Raw genomic sequence first — 16,765 nt, 5'->3', positions numbered from 1 at the left:
CTATTACACTGGTAGTTTCTTAAAGGTTAGTTGCAATGTAGAATCTGAAACCGTGTTAGTGAACTATATGTGTTCTGTTACATTAAAATCCCTTGGTGTGTCTTTCATCTTGAGTGAAACTGACCCATGCATGATTTTTTAAGATCAGGCATTTGATGTTTGGAAAATATTGGTTCACAGAGTTACTCAAATTTTCTAAATGTTAGCACATTTCCCTATATAATACCAAAAATCTCACATTTGTTAATATCACCACTGATCTCATCAGAAAAAAAAAGAAATGTACTCAGTGTACAATGTACTTGAGATTTAATAAAATTAATTTTTACTGCTTCGTTAAAGATATTCTAGGGGCCAGCCTGGTGGCACAGCGGTTAAGTTCACACATTCCGCTTCACAGCGGCCTGGGGTTCACCGGTTCGGATCCCAGGTGTGGACATGGCACCGCTTGGCATGCCATGCTGTGGTAGGCGTCCCACATATAAAGTAGAGGAAGATGGGCACAGATGTTAGCTCAGGGCCAGTCTTCCTCAGCAAAAAGAGGAGGATTGGCAGTAGTTAGCTCAGAGCTAATCTTCCTCAAAAAAAAAAAAAAAGATATTGTTAAGTGAAACTGGCATTTTTTGGTAAGTAGTGTGGAAGAATACAATGCTCACCAGCACAGTTTGGTGTCACTGCCTTGATTCTTGCTAAGCGCCCAGCAGTTTCCCACCACTGCCTTCACTCCATCGCTGCAGATGTTAACACAATGAAAATGGCAGATAACATGTTAGTATCATTATAAAGATAGTTTGCCCTCACAGACCCCCAGGAAGATCAAGGACCTTCAGGTGTCCGTAGACCGCCCTTTGAGAACCGCTGCTCTGGGATGCAAGCCCAGGAGTGAAGCTGCTGCATCACAAGGTAGGTATAACTTTATCTTTCCCAGAAAGTGCCACACTCTTCCAAGGTGGTTGGACTCATTCATATTCTCATCCACAGCCTAGAATTCCCATCACTCCACATTATCACCACCAGCTGCTAGGGCCTTGGTGCTTCATAGTGGTTTTCTTTGCACTTCTCTCATTAAAGAGGGGAATGAGGTGGAGCTAGTCTTCATATGTTTATTGGCTTTGTGGATTTTCTTTTTGATGAGGTGTCTATTCAAATCTCATGCCCATTTTTCACATTAGTTGTGTGAGTTTGTATATGTCTTAGATTCAAGTCCTTTGTTGGTTCTATCTGTAGCTAATATCTTCTCCAATGCTGTGGCTTCAGTTTGCACTCTCTTAGGTATCATTTCATGAGCATAAGTTCTTTAATGTAGTTGAATTTATCGAATTTTTATGGTCTTGCTTTTTATATTATTTAAGAATCCTTTCCCTATCCCAAAGTTATAAAGTAAAAAAATTCTTCCATATTATCTTCCTAAAAGTTAGTTTTTTAATTAAAAACGCATTATTGTTAACATCTAATGAGTTTTTCATGGTTTTTAAAAATAAATTGATAAATACATAAAATTTTTCTCAGTTTTAATTTCTCATACAGTAAGTATGGTTAGATATCCATAGAAACAAAAGGGGTCCTCGATATTTTTATGGGGTCCTCAAATTTTAGAGTGTAAATGGGCCTTGAGACCAATCAGTTTGAGAACCACTATGCTAGAGAAACTCTCGAACTGTGCCCTAGAGGTAAATAGAAGATTTTTCATAGCAGTATTGTTCTGAATAGCCTGAAACGGGAACAATTCAAACATTCCTCAACAGTAGAAAAGATGAATCAAGGGTTGAGCATTGTTACAGTGGAACAGGATGCAGCACCGAAAGTGAAAGCACCAGACTTTGACATGGGTGCCAAAGACAACACCACGATGAATCCAACGTAACAGTGAGCTAAAGAAGCGAGACACGAGAGAATGTCTATAGCCTGATTCCATCTCTATAAGTTCTATGATAGGCAAAAGGAAACTGTAGATATAAGGGATGCTTACATAGCTGATAAAACACACATGAGTTGGTAAAATGCAGAAAAGCAATGAAATGACCGCCCTAGAAGTCAGAACAAAGGTGACTTTAGCTGGAGGGTAGGGTGGGCAGCCAGCAATGTGCTATATCTGGATCGTAGTCCTGGTTACGTGGGTGTCCATTTTATAATTATTCTTTAAACTGCACATCTGTGTTTTATGCCTTTTCCTATATGTGTGGCATACGCTTCATTTGAACTTCTACAAAGTCATTCTATTCTTCAAAGAAATTTCACACACATTTTAAACAAATGTCATTGATCTTACAGTTACCTCTGTGGTTCCTATGAAAAACTTGTCTCTATTAGTGAGGGCCCCACCAGAAAAGAAATCATTTATTTGTGGAAATTTGTTAATTTGAGGAGAATTTAATAAAGGGACTATTTACAAAGGTTTGGGCAGGTTTAAGGAATCCAAAAGTGAAAATAAAATGCCCCAGTCTTAGTAACTTAGGAGTTCCATTACCACACAGAGGCTTGAAGAAGGAAGCAACCCATTATCAGAGCCAGGAGAGAGATCTTTGTGAGGAGAGCCGCCTGACAGGAGCTGTGACCTCTAGTGGAAGGATGCGGCCGGTCCCCAGCACAATGACTCGAGAAAGGGCAGAAGTATTCTGACAGTGCCCTTCTGTCTTCCTTCCTCTGATCTGTCTGTGCTCCCTGTTGTTGACCCTGACTGGAAACCAGAAGGCAAGAGAACCTAGTGACACAGTGCATTTAGGGCAAGCCCCCAGGGAACGGAGCAGGAGGAAGGGCAGAGAGTACAGCTGGTCGTATGTCCACCTGAACCTAAAATGTCACCACCTCCACTGTTTTCCTAATAAGTAGGGGGTGAGGTGGGGGAGACGGAGAAATGGCCAAATAACGTAAAACACAGCTCGTCCCATCCCTGCTTCTGCAGCGGGTTGCAAGGCCTGAGCTGGTCCTCAAGGCTGCCTTCTAGCTCCCATTTCCGTTCTTGTTAGCTTCTATCAGCACTTTGGCTGAACGTGGCTTTTTTACCCCCTCCTTGTGCCCGGCTGCAGAAATAAAGACACTTTGCTTGCTTTTCTCAAGCAGGTCTGGAGGGACCTAAACTTCATGCATGTGGAATATGAGGCATTGATAGTCTCATCTTGATCAGGCGAATGCAGTTTTCCAGTGACCTCACTTGGCCACTGGGCCAAGGAATGCCAAGAGGTTGTCCATTGACTCCCTGAGTTCTAAACATAGCCCTCCCCACCCCCTCCCCACCACGCAGCAGCAAGCCAATGACTGCTAATAAGGATCTATCACCCTTCCCTGTATACGGGTTCTATGGTCTGAGGAACCCCTACTGACCAGGGGGAGTCAGCTTCCATTTCGTTGGAATCATGTCTATTATGCTCCCTATTTTTCAAATGAGGATACTGAAGCCAAGAGAATTGGGGACACTTGCCTAAGACTGCATGGCTGGTACAAAAGCTCAGCCTCCTGACTTTAAGACCAACTGGTTTCCTGCAAACCGGAGGAGTCTGCCTGCGTCTCCCCCTGAAACAGGTGGACATGGGAATTCACAGTAACGTAATGTCAGACTGTGATAAAGGTGGCTCAGGGGAGGGAGAAACACAGAGTAGCAGATGTCCTCTGAATATTAAGGCGCCACAGGGAATAATAAGACATTTGTCATCCTGCTGTCTCGTTGTGCCAAAGTGCAGGGCTGAAGATGTTTATGCCCTGTGTTTTTCCAAAGCAGGGCCTTTTCCAAAACAATTCAGTGTGATGACTACTCAAGTGCATTTTAATGTGTTTGCTAATGAATTTCCTTGGTATTGGAAAATAATATCATTTTTCTTTTGTAATGTCTCCTCTCCATTCCCCCAAAGGAACTCACATTCGTTTTTTTTTTCAGGTCACAGAGAAGTCCATACTAATGAGGCAATAGGGCTCTTTCTAATCCATAAAACACCATCAAAATGGACATTCCAATGACCCCATAGGGATTTCATGAATCATGCTAGGGAAGTTTGTAAGTGACTCTGCATTTTAGGATTTCCATTACCTTTCTGTGGCTAATTAATCTGGTCAATAAGTGGTAAGTGATGCGGCACAAGGCTGGGAGGTGAGACGAGGTAAAGAAAGAATTAAAGAAATGAGAAGGAGTTACCCAAAGCGGAAACTCACTTTGTGAGAGTCGGTGTCTCTTCAGGTTAGTGACTTGAAGACGGTAATGGCTGTTTTATCACTTTATCTTTTTAATTTCTGGATTTTAAGATAAAAGTCACCAGCTCTCTTGAGATAAGTTAGGCGGAATGAAGAATTTTGCCACAAAACTTTGTAAGAAAGGGGTGGAGGTTGGAAATTAATGGTTTATAAACATGCTCCATTATAAGATGAGGGACGGGGCCTTCAATAACATGGTCACCTTGGTCAATAGAGCTTTGAGGGGCCTTGCTAAGAAGGAGAATCAATCTTGTAACTTAGTGCAGTGCTGAAACAGTCATCAGGAGACGTAGCACAGCATCTTAGGCAGTGCTTTCTCTCAAAGGAGAAACTAATAGGGGAGAAAGGCCGTCCATTCTTAAGTTGGTGGGGAAAGGCATTTGTGGATAGGAAAGCTTTTCACGGACATCAGACTGTGTAAGTTCAGTGGGTACTTTTTTTTTTTTTTCCTCATCAGAAGTGAAAAATCAGTCAATATTTAAAAAACAGTATTATTTTTAAGTGAAGTGCACCAATTTTGAGGTTCGATTCAATAAGTTTTGACAATTGTATTCACCATGTAAGTAGCACCCAAAGTTCCAGAAAGTTTTCTCACTCTTTCGTCCCTTTCTAGTCCAACACCCTTCTCACTCAGGCAACCCCTTTCTGATTTCTATCACCATAGATTAGTGTTGCCTGTTCTTGGACTTCATATAAATGGAGTCAAACCATATATATTATTTTGGATCTGGCTTCCTTCACTCGACGTGTTTCTAGATTCATTCATGTTTTTGCACATATCAGTAGATCATTCCTTTTATTGCCGAGAGGAATTCCTTTGTATGAATATATCGCAATTTGTTTTTCCATTTCCCATCGATGAACATTTGAGTTGTTTTCCATTTTTAGCTATTATGAATACAACTGCTATGAGCAAGGCTTTTTGGAGATGTATCTTTTCATTTTTCTTGGGTCTCTATCTAGGACCTGGTCACACAGTAACTGTATGTTTAATCATTTGAAAAACTGCCAGACTGTCTCCCAGAGCAGTTGCGTCATTTTCCATTCCCACTGGCAATGTACGTGGTTCCAATTTCTCCATATCCTTGCCAACACTTGTTATCATCTGTATTTCTGTTAAAGCCATCCCAGGAGGTGTGAAGTTGTATCTCATTGTGGTTTTGGTTTGCATTCCCCTGATGACTAATGATGTTGAGCATCTTTTCAAGAACTTATTGGCCACTTGTACATTTACTTTGGAGAAATGCCTCTTGCCTTAGTCTTTTTGGACTGCTATAACAGAATACCATAGACTGACTGGTTTATGAACAACAGAAATTTATTTCTCATGGTTCTGGAAACTGGCAAGTTCAAGATCAAGGCACCGGCAGATCTGGTGTCTAGTGAGAACCCACTTCCTGGTTCACAGATGGTGGTCTTTTCACCATATCCTCACATGGTAGAAGGGGCAGGGGAGCTCCCTAGGGTCTCTTTTCTAAGGGCACTGATTCTGTTCATGAGGGCTCTGCTCTCATCACCTAATCACCTCCCAAAGGCCCCACCTCCTAAAACCATCATATTGGGAGAATAGGTTTCAACATACAAACTTTAGGGGGACACAGATTCAGTCGATAGCATCTGTTCAAGTCCTTTGAATATTTTTAATTGGGTTATTTGTCTTTTATTTTTGCTCAGGAAGATTTGCCCTGAACTAACATCTGTTGCCAATCTTCCTCCTTCTTTTTTTTCTGCTTGAGGAAGATTAGTCCTGAGCTCACATCTGTGCCAATCTTCCCCTGTTTTGTATGTGGGTCACTGCCACAGCATGGCTAACAAGTGGTGTAGGTCCGTGCTTGGGAACCAAACCCAGGTCGCCGAAGCACAGTGTTGCCGAACTTAACCACTATGCCACTTGGCTGGCCCTATTTGTCTTTTTATTGTTGAGTCCTAATTGATTTTTAACACCCATTGAATTGAAGCGGGGAAGTCTGCTATATCAGGTAAACCTCTTTCAGTTTAAAGTAATAGATAATACAACCTATACTGCTTATGTATAAATGGAATTTGTTGTATCACGAGACTGGAAGTTCTAGTGGGTAGTTTTGGCTTCAAGAATGGCCTGACCCAGTGCAAAAACAAATGGTCCCAGGACCTGGTTTCTCTCTGTTCATCTCCTGGCTCTGTTTTTGCTGTGTAAGCGCCATCCTTGGACACTCTCCAATCCCAGCAGCAGGAGAGTGACAGCGGCCGCAGCCTGCATTCTCTAGGCTCAGCCGAAGTGGGGGCCAGAACTTGCTTTTCTCCCCGCTGCTTGGCAAAAGACTAATTGGTCCTGACTGCCTACAGACCGATCCCGATGGCAGTGGCCAGGGAATGGGCGCATCGACTGATTTAGGAGGAGGAGTCAGCCCCATTCCTGAAGCCAGAGTTTGAGCCCACTCAAAACTCATTGACTACAAGGGAAGGAGGGGGGAGTTCTCCAGGGAACATCAGAATATGTTTAGCAAAAGAAGAGAAGAATGGATGTGGAGATGTCAAAAACCAGCAAATGTCCACTACAGTGCTTCCCTGCCATGGTATGACCAAACGTTGACATGATTATATCTAAGCCAGGAGGTGTGGCCACAGGGTAAAATATTATTATTATTGATACAGGCAAATTGATAAAGTTAGCCAGCAGCAAAACCATGGAAAAAAAAAATCCCTACATTTGGAGTCAGAAGACCTGGTTTGGATCCTGGCTTTGCTATTTGCTAGCACTGTGGAAAAATCACTTAACTTTCCAAACCACATTTTTCTAAGCCATAAAAAAGGGATTACCTTAAAGTATAAGTCTGGCATCATAGGGTGGCTCTGGAAATATGAACACGTGAAAGTGCCTGGCACTCAGGGCATCCACCTGGAATCCTGGGTCATGACCTTTTCTGCCTGCCCTCCGTGGGACCCCACCCCAGAGCCACTTCCTTCCCTGCCAGTGTTTGCTTTCCTGATGGGATTTTAGGTATTTCCCAGAAAATCTTTGGCTCCATTGCCTTACTGAGCCCCAAACTGTGACCTCAGCTATGTGATTAGAACATGGTTCTGTCACCTCTGGCTGGAATGTCACTGGAGCATTGTGAGCCTGGTATGGAAGACAGAGACAAGCATCTCAGTTGGAGACCTAGAAAGTGTCACCAGAGAGCTGATGCCCATGGTTTGCCTTCCAGGAGTGGAAATGAGTGCCAACTGCCCCCCTCTCTCAGGGCATGCTGCCCCTTTGGATGCTAATTTGGTGACTAAGCAGTGAGCCCCTTATTCCTCAGAATTTACTTAAGGGTTTGGAACTTCTCCATCGGTAGCTGTGGAATTTCTATACAAGAAACGCTCAGGGCTGAAATGAGTATCTAGAGGAATCTTTTTCTGGTGAGGAAAATTGGCCCTGAGCTAACATCTGTGCCAGTCCTCCTCTACTTTATATGTGGGACGCTGCCACAGCATGGCCTGATGAGCAGTGTGTAGGTGCATGCCCGGGATCTGAACCCGTGAACCCTGGGCTGCTGAAGCGGAGTGTGCTGGATTTAACCACTATGCCATGGGGCTGGCCCCTGAAGCTGCATTTTTAATAAGTAGATTTCTCACTGACTGTATAATATTCAGGATGGCTTGGGGTAGGGCTGATGGAGCTTATCTGGCAACTTTGATCCTCCCTAGATGCCACTGTAGACTGCCCTCTTTCCATATCCTCGACTGTACCTGACTTATGCAGGTAGTCGAGGCAGAGCAATGTTTACTCTGCCCCCTGTCAGTCTGGGTTCTCCAGGAAGCAGACAGACAGCAGGATGGGGTTTAGATGGGCAAGCAGCTTATTGAGGGGTAATATCTGTGGAAGGTACAAGGAAGAGGGTGTAGGAGTGAGCAGGGAAAGCCTTTAGCCCGTGATGCAGATCCAACACTTGTGAAAGGAGAAGGGGAAGGAAGGATTATTAGATAGAGCCTCAGGCTGCAGTCTAGCTCTGGAAACACCACAGGCAGCCCAACCCGGAGCTCTGGCCCAAAGACTGTCCTTAAAGGAGTCCCACATTGCCTATCAGTGGTCATGCCCTAGGATCTTCCCCCAGCTCAGCACTGGCTGAAGACTGCTTGGGAGAAAGGGCTGCACTGAGACGCTGGGGTGGCTCCAGAAGGCACTACAGCTGCAGGTCCTCAGCTCTCTGCACTCCTTGAAGCAGGTGCTTTCTTGAAGAGAGGTCTGAGTGGGGACCCCTACAGCTGCCACAACCCCACCACCCATCTGGCCATTCTGCTGTTGCCTACAGTCACATTCATGTCACGGAGGTCGAGCGCTGTTGTGCTCCACAGAACCACCTTGGCTTCTTTCATGGCTCCCTTGGCTGAACACTCAGTAAGTCATTCTATACCTTAGAACTCTTCTCTTTGAAATATTTCCTCTGCCTGGAATGCTTTTCCCTCAAACTCTCTAATGACTAGCTCCCTCATCTCCTTCAGGTCTCTGATCACATGCCACCTCATCGGTGAGCCCTTCTCTGACTATCTAATTAAAATAGCAACCCCTTCACAATCCTACGCCCCTTCCTGGCTCTATTTTTCTCCATAGCACTTACCTCGCATGATTAAAAGAGTTTGTTTCTATATGTATCCTCTGTCATCTTTGATTAGAATATAATTGACACCAGGCCAGGAAATTTTGTGAGCTGCCCTATCCCTTGTGTACAGTAGTGACTGGCACATAGCGAGCGCCATTAATGTTAAATGGAAGGAAAGAAAGAAGGAAGGAAGGAAAAAAGGAAGGAATAAAATTGATATAACCACACAAATCATCTAAAAGTTGGTAGAAGCCATGTGAGGACACCACCAAACCTTTCTGTTTCTGATGCAGATCCCTATTTCAGAAGACCATGTAAAGTCTTGATGAAAGTCAAGCATCTAACCTCTTCCAAGTCAAGAAACTTGCAAAACGGTCTCACCAAAATTGGAATTTTTAAGTTAAAGTCAGAAAACATATTTACAAACTGCTTTCTTAGATCAGACACCATGTTATGTGCCATCACATACGTCATCTCGTTTGCTCCTCCCAGCGACATCTGTGAAACAGGGGTAACCATCCCTATTTGGTGAGCAAAGAGACTGAAGTCCAAAGAAGGTGCCTAACATCACATACACAACGGGAACTGTGGAATTTAAATCCAGATTTGTCGGGCAGCAACAAACAGAGGACAGACTTCAATGCTGGATGAGGGGAGAGTGGCCAAATTCCCTCACTAGTTGACAGTGGAAATAAGAATAAAAGTAAAGAATCCTATTATAGAGGACAGAGTAAGGAATTACTCCTACTATGCATGGCTTCGATGCTCACTATCACGGGTACCCAGTCCAGGGAGATACCATCTTCTTACAATGGGGGGCATATTTTACCTTTACAAAGTCTGTTGTGGACTGAATATTTGTGTCCCCCTCCCTCAAATTCATATGCGAAGCCCTACACCCCGGTGTGATGAACTTTGGAAGGTAATTAGGTTTAGATGAGGTTGTGAGAGTGGAGCCTCCATGATGGGATTGGCGTCCTTATAAAAAGAGGAAGAGACGTGAGCACTCTCTCTGCCATGTGAGGACACCACATGAGGGGAGAAGGTGGCCATTTGCAAGGCAAGAAGAGAGCTCTCACCGGAAACGGAATTGGCCAGCACCCTGACCTTGGACTTCTCAGCCTCCGGAACTGGAAGGAAGAAATGTCTGTTGTGTAAGCCGCTCAGGGTGTGGTATCTTGTTACTGCAGCCCTAGAAAATAAGACAGAGTCTCCGAAGCATGCAGCCACACGGCATCAGAAACTTTCTCTTAGAAGACAAATCTATTCTTACAATAGCAAGCCAACTAATAAAAAAGGAACGATGGAATTTGAAAATCATCAGTGGATGCTCAAACTAGTAGATGAATGTGGGATGAGGAAGAGAATATTTACATAGTCCCAAAAAACTTCCCTACAAATCATCTATTAGTTACAAAAGAAAAATAGGATCTTTACAGCAGAGAAATCTGGCGGACGCCAAGTCCAAGTCAGCCTCTCCGGTCTTCAGACAAAACAGTATCACGTGCTCCCTCATATGATGCACCGAGAAGGAGACACCACCACGTCTGTGGAATTCCTGCCAAAAACGTGTGACCTGAACGTAATCATGAGGCAAGCCAGACGAGCCCAAGTTGAAGGATATTCTACCAAAAAATTGTCCTGTATTCTTAAAAAATGTGAAGTTAGAGAAAATCACAGAAAGGCTGAGGAACTCTTCCTGATCCAAGAAGGTTAAAGGGACGTGACAACTAAATGCAATGCATGATCTGAGACTGGATTCTGGCCAGGGAAAATAAAATAGCTAAAAAGGACATTACTGGGACAATTGCACATGGACCATCTGCTAGATAATAGTATTGTATCAATGTTAAAGTTTTTGTGTTGATCATTTTGTGGTAGTTATATAAGAAAATATCCTTTTCTCAGCAAAGGATATTCTGAAGTTTTTGGGGGTCTTCTAACGTGGGATGTCTCCAGTTTACTCTCAAAAGTGTCAGAAAAGGGGCCAGTCCTGTGGCCTCGTGGTTAAGTTCGATGCACTCCACTTCAGTGGCCTGGGTTCAGTTTCCAGGTGTGGAGCTACACCACTTGGCGGCCAGGCTGTGGGAGTGACCCACATACAAAATAGAGGAAGATGGGCACAGATGTTAGCTCAGGGCCAATCTTCCTCAAGCAAGAAAAGAGGGATATTGGCAACAGATGTTAGCTCAGGGCTGATCTTCCTCAGAAAAAAATAAACAGTGTCAGAAAACAAATCATACACACATATCACAGAAAAGGAGAGACAGAGAGAAAAAATGATAAAGAAAATGGACCAAATTGTAATCCATTAGTGATGCTGGGTAAGGGGGACACAGGAGCTGCTTGTAATATTCTCACAAATTTCTTCTAGATTTGAAATTGCATCAAAATTAAAAATTACAGGGGCTGGTCTGGTGGCATAGTGGTTAAGTTTGCATGCTCCACTTTGGTGTCCTGGGGTTTGCTGGTTTGGATCCCGGGTGTGGATCATGCACCACTTGTCAAGCCATGCTGTGGCGGGTGTCCCACATATAAGGTAGAGGAAGATGGGCACAGATGTTAGGTAATGGCTAATCTTCCCCAAAAAAGAAAAAATAAAAATTGCAAAAATGTGCTTTTAATTTTAAACAGAGACCCTCTCTCAATGATGTTAATCTGCTGGGGCAACACTTCAGGTAATTACCATAGGTTTTTCTGTCAGGTATTTGAATTATTTTGCAAATCAAAATAAGAAACTCAGGAGAGTTCCAGAACTGCATAGCACTAATTTCTATTGGAAATGTAATCTACTCTTTTTCTCTAAGTGCCCATCAGACATTGCCTGAGTACTGGTCATTTTTCAGAAGTAGTTGTTTACAGTGAGTCCTTTTGCAAAACAGAACATTTTATTATTCCAATTTCGTAAATGGAGACAAAATGTATGCAAAGACTAAAGGCTGAAAGAAACGCAGTGAATCTACTCAAAATCATTTCAAACGACTTGGCTTCATTTTCTTTCTTTCTTTTTTTTTTTTAAAGATTGGCACTTGAGCTAACATCTGTTGCCAATCTTCTTTTCCTCCTTCTCCTCCTCCTTCTCTCCTCCTCCTCCTCCCCCTCCCCCCCCCAAAGCCCCCCAGCACATAGTTGTGTATTCTAGTTGTGAGTGCCTCTGGTTGTGCTATGTGGGACGCCACCTCAGCATGGCCTGGCAAGTGGTGCCATGACCACACCCAGGATCCGAACCAGCGAAACCCTGGGCCGCCAAAGCGGGGCACACGAACTTAAGGGCACAGCCACGGGGCCGGCCCTTGGCTTCATTTTCTTAATCTTGATGTTAGTTTCATAAGCATTCCATCTGTGAAGCCTGAGTAGCAGCAGGATTGTTTGGGAGAAGACCATGGGTATTTATTTTCTTATGAAATATTCATAAGTTAGAAATCATGTGTGATTACCATCTCTTCAGTTTCTTCATTTATCAGTTTCCTAAAGCGTCTTTTTCCACTCTCCACTTCTCCACATTAGCCTGTCTACCACTGTTTATCGAGTACCTTCTAGGCACTATGAAAATATACAAGACGACTGGGACAGGAGTCTCTGTGGCAGAGACCACTAGTTGCCTGTTCAACATCCATTCCTTCCTCAGAAACAGAATACTCTTATTGCTGGGTGAATCAGTGTATTCAGCTATAAAATATTTCCCGGCCTTCTTTGCGGGTGTGGTGGCCAGGGAGCTATAAATAGAAGTCGTAAGGTGAGGCTTCGGGGAGAGGTCTGTCAACTTCGACTGGGAGGCCTACCCTTTCCCCTTCATCCTTTCCTCCATCTTGCGTGGGACACGAATATGATGGCTGGACTTCCAGACACCATCCTGTAAACACAAGGCTGAGGCCCACTCCCTGGGGATGGCAGAGGGGAGAGCTAAAAGAGGCAAGGACTACGATGCTACAGTCCACCTTATCAGTCTTGGCCTGCTGTGCCCTGGACTCCTATTAGCGAGTGAAAAACCAACTTATTGACGCCATCATCACTCTGGAGGTCTGCAGCCAGCAGCTGAAGGCAGTGCCTGAACTACGTAGCCCCTGATTTTAACAACTCAAAGGAGAGAAGACTGGTGCACGCAAAACACTTGGAGAACACTTCTAGGTTGTATAGTTAACAGACAGCATAGATGGAAAGAGTAAGAACTTCAGAATGTCACCCCCGCGGTTCAGTCCTCAGCTTAGCAGTTTAGGATGTGTGACCTGGGGCAAATTATCTAACCTTCCTGAATCTTTTGTAAAATGAGGAAGAGAATAATTACCTTGTGTAGTTGTAAAGTACAGATAAGGGGCCCGGCACTTAGCAGGTGCTCAAATAAAGGACAGTACTCGTTCACAAGCAATCCAAACTCAAGAGGGATGAACTCTACGTGGGTTGAAACTGTCAGGGGAGCCTTAGAGAATAAGTTGGATTTTGTTGGCAGTGAAGGTTGAAAATGTTCAGGGCGGCTAAAGGGGAAAGGTCTCGCACGTGGATCCAGGGAAAGGCCAGTACAGCCTAGGTAAAGACATGGGGGTTGGCTGAATATAATGTACTTGAGAATCACAAGGAAATCAAGACAACTGGTACTGGAGAGTTGGGGAAAATAGTGTGGGTGAGATGAGGGCGGCAGAGATGGGGTGGGATCAGGTTGAAAGCCAAAGAGAAGAAATGTGACTTGTTATGAAAGGGCACAGGAGAATCCCTAAGTTTTATACGAAAGGAACGATCAGAACAGACAGAATAAAAGCTCACCACACTAAGGTGTTCCGTTATCCTAAGTGATTTTCTTTTAGAACAAGCGACAAGGAAATGAGTCAGAGTGCCAAATGGAAGGAGAGTGTCTAACCCAAAAAAGTAGCCATTATTTTAATGGAAAGATTGCCTACCAGCAAACATTAATCTAGTTGTTAGGAAGGTGTTGTGGGGCAGCTTGAGTCCATACAAGCTTTCTTCCTGTGTTTTTTTTGTATAAAATGAAGACTTCTGGCATTTGGTAAAGGTGTTTTTCACTAAAAAAATTTAATCAAGCCAATCAGACAAAATATGCTTCTCTGTACAACCCATAAAACACTATCAGAAACTTACCCATTTCGATTCTAATGGTATCTTTTTCTCTACATCATTTTGAAAATCTGCTTAGTAATACCATTTGTTTCCAGCAAATATTCCAGAACTTTCTCAAGGTAAAAGTTAAGGGGTCCATTAACCAATCTCCCTACCCTCTGGCTTTCACAGAATCACCACATTACACAGTGAAGTTCAATTATTATTGCTTCTTATATGTTGGGATGGAAACTGGGCAACTAAGCCAGCTGTCAGACTTCCTGCAGGCCGGTACTTACCAGATAGCGCCGCCCACACATTCCAGTTTGAGAATTCTTCTCTCCCTTCTCATAGTCGGAAACGGAGTACATATTAGGAACTATAAACAAATGGGTATGAAGCTTGGCTGAGTAGTTACATCACCAAGATGTCATGGAAAAGGCACAAACTTGGCGTGAGAAGACTTGGCCTTGAGTCCTGACTCTACAAGTAAGATGGGAGATGTTGGGCCAGTCAGACTTCCTGGACCTCAGGCTCCTTTCCTGTAAAATAAAGATCATAACCTCTTCCTATCAAGAAGTCCTTCCCCAGGAGGATTGCATAAAATTAGGTGAGAAAGCGCTCCGTAAGGCTTAAAGAACTGAAATTGTGATGCTTTCCGCAGGCTCTTGGAGTGCCTACCCACGATGTCCCTTCTTTGGGAAGAATCCCCATCACACACTTCCAAAGGGTGGACCCAGGAAGCCATATCTGAAATGGCCATAATGATAATTTAAAAACGAAAGCTATAGTTTGGGACGATGAAAAAGTTTTGAGGATGGATAGTGGTGACGGCTGCACAATAATGTGAATGTACTTAATGTCACTCAGTTGTACACTTAAAAATGGTTAAAATCATAAATTTAATGTTATGCATATTTTCCCATAATACAAAATTTCTTTAAAAATTAAGAGCTAACACACATTGAGGACTTCTCATGTGTTCTTCTTATAGGCCTTGACAAGGGTTATTTTATTTCATGCTCCCGATAATCTCCTGCAGTAGGTGCCAGTGTTATCCTCATTTCACAGATGAGCAAATAGAGACTCAGAGAAGCTCAGGAACCAACTCAAGCGCACGTGACTGGTAAGCGGAAGAGTTCAATTCGAACTATGCAGACTCCAGAGCCCGGCCCCCCACCTGGAGGAAAGAACAGCTCGCAGGGCCAGGGGAGCTGGGCTAATCAGCCTCTTGCTCAAGAATCTCGTATAAGACGTACCGATTCTGGTCAGACAGTGGTTGGCTCTGTGCTCTTGTGATGCAGACCTGGGGCCTCTGCCTCCAAGGCAAGTTGAAGCCCGGCGTGAGCCAAAGTTATAAGGGAACCAGGAGCAGGCAGAGAAAGGCAGTCGAGAGAAAACAGCAGACCAGGGAGAGGGGATGGGGAGTGTGGGCAACGATCCAGTTCCTGCGTGTGTCTCACACTCGGTAACTTTGTGATTGTCCTATATGCTTAGCAACAAAACCCCTTTTACTTAGGCTGCTCCAGTGAGCTGTGTAATTTGCAACCAAATCAGTTCTAATTATTCTAATAAAATATTTTGAGAGCGAAGAGAAGCTGTGTATGCAAAAATATCTAGAGCACGGCTCTTTATAATAATTAAGCATGGGAAGGGAATAATACCTTATACTATGTTTATCCAGTGGAATATAATGTAATCGTGAAAATGCAGAAATAGGAAAACTGTATGTCAGTGGAATAATTACAATAGGGAAAATAAATCGAAATCTGTGATGGCAGGAAGGAGGTGTGTGTGTGTTCCTTATTGTTCAAAAGTTGCACGAAATTTTTGAGAAAAGTTTGAGGGCTCTCAAAATCCCTTTTCTTAAAATTCTGATAGGATTATCAAGTCTCAGAACCGGAAATAATTTTAGAAGTCATTTAGTGTAGTTTTCCATTTCGAAGATTCTGAACACCCTTCGTGAGGAGAAGCCCTCCCTCCAGTAGGAAGTAACTGCAGGTGGCTGCCACCCTCTGCCTGACACCTCTGGGGACAGAAGTGCCAAAGTTGCTCCTCTCCTCGGTTTATGACAAGGATCTCCCTTTTGTGACATCTGTAGTTTCTCCTCCTTCGTTCTAGTTCTCTCTGTTGGGGTCAAGTAGATCCTTCCTTTCCCCCGATACTTCCATTTATCGCCGCAGCGGGCAACTTCTCTGAAAGAGCCTTCACTCTCGTCTGAGCCTCTGCTCCTTCTCCACTGGCAAATATTTGGAAATTCATTCTTGGAGCATCATGGACCACAAGCTTCTCTCTGAGTGGAAAATTATTGCCAGTGTCGCAGGGAAAACACACATACACACACAAATGAAGAGAAAGAGAAAAAGAGAAGACCACTGGAGGGCAGCAGGGCCAACCCCAAATGGAAAACCCAGCGAGGGGCCATGACGGCAGCCCTGACTGTGAGGTGAGCCCGGCTCCCCTTCCCCAGCACAGCTTCTGTCCCTTTGTCTCTGGAACAGGTAACGCCATAACCACAGCTGCGTCATATCTCAGCATCCCAGCAGCCAGACTCAAAATAAATGAAAGGACCTCTCAGTCAAGTTTGGAAAAAGCAGGTACTTTGGATAATGACTCTTCAGTCTCCATTTAAAGCTGTGAGGCAGAACGTCTGGGAGAACCCCGGGGGTAAGTGCTGCCCGACAGGGGGAGTCAGCGCAGAGGCAGCGTGTCTTTGACAGGAAGAGAGAAGTTTCACACACTTCAGTGACAAAGAGGGAGGGGAAACAGGAGCAGCTCCAGAAAACATAAGAGATTCAAAAAATGAAAAATATGGACAGTACACCTAACTAACCACTGGGCCTGACAAGACCCTCCCTCATGAACACATTATACACGTCACGCACCCCCCTCCACACACACACACAATAGGAAGGCAAATCCAAAGTCTGCTCTCTTTGGAATTTTCACGGCAAATCTGGGTTTGGGCAAAA

General features: G+C 43.9%; 1 protein-coding gene across 1 annotated transcript in view; it reads right to left on the bottom strand.

Moving 5' to 3' along the window:
- Window positions 1-656: 656 nt before the first annotated feature.
- The window catches only part of LOC139079090 (uncharacterized), a 43,008-nt gene continuing 26,899 nt past the window's right edge, over window positions 657-16,765 (bottom strand). The window contains exon 3 of the mRNA XM_070592062.1: window positions 657-731. Coding sequence (XP_070448163.1) covers window positions 690-731 — 42 coding nt within the window. The 3' untranslated portion in view covers window positions 657-689. The remainder of the gene's footprint in view (window positions 732-16,765) is intronic.

The sequence above is a fragment of the Equus przewalskii genome, chromosome 24, assembly GCF_037783145.1.
Source record: "Equus przewalskii isolate Varuska chromosome 24, EquPr2, whole genome shotgun sequence".
NCBI classification, from domain to species: domain Eukaryota; kingdom Metazoa; phylum Chordata; class Mammalia; order Perissodactyla; family Equidae; genus Equus; species Equus przewalskii.
Note: the sequence above shows the minus strand (reverse complement) of the source record. Positions and strands in the feature narration are given on the sequence as shown.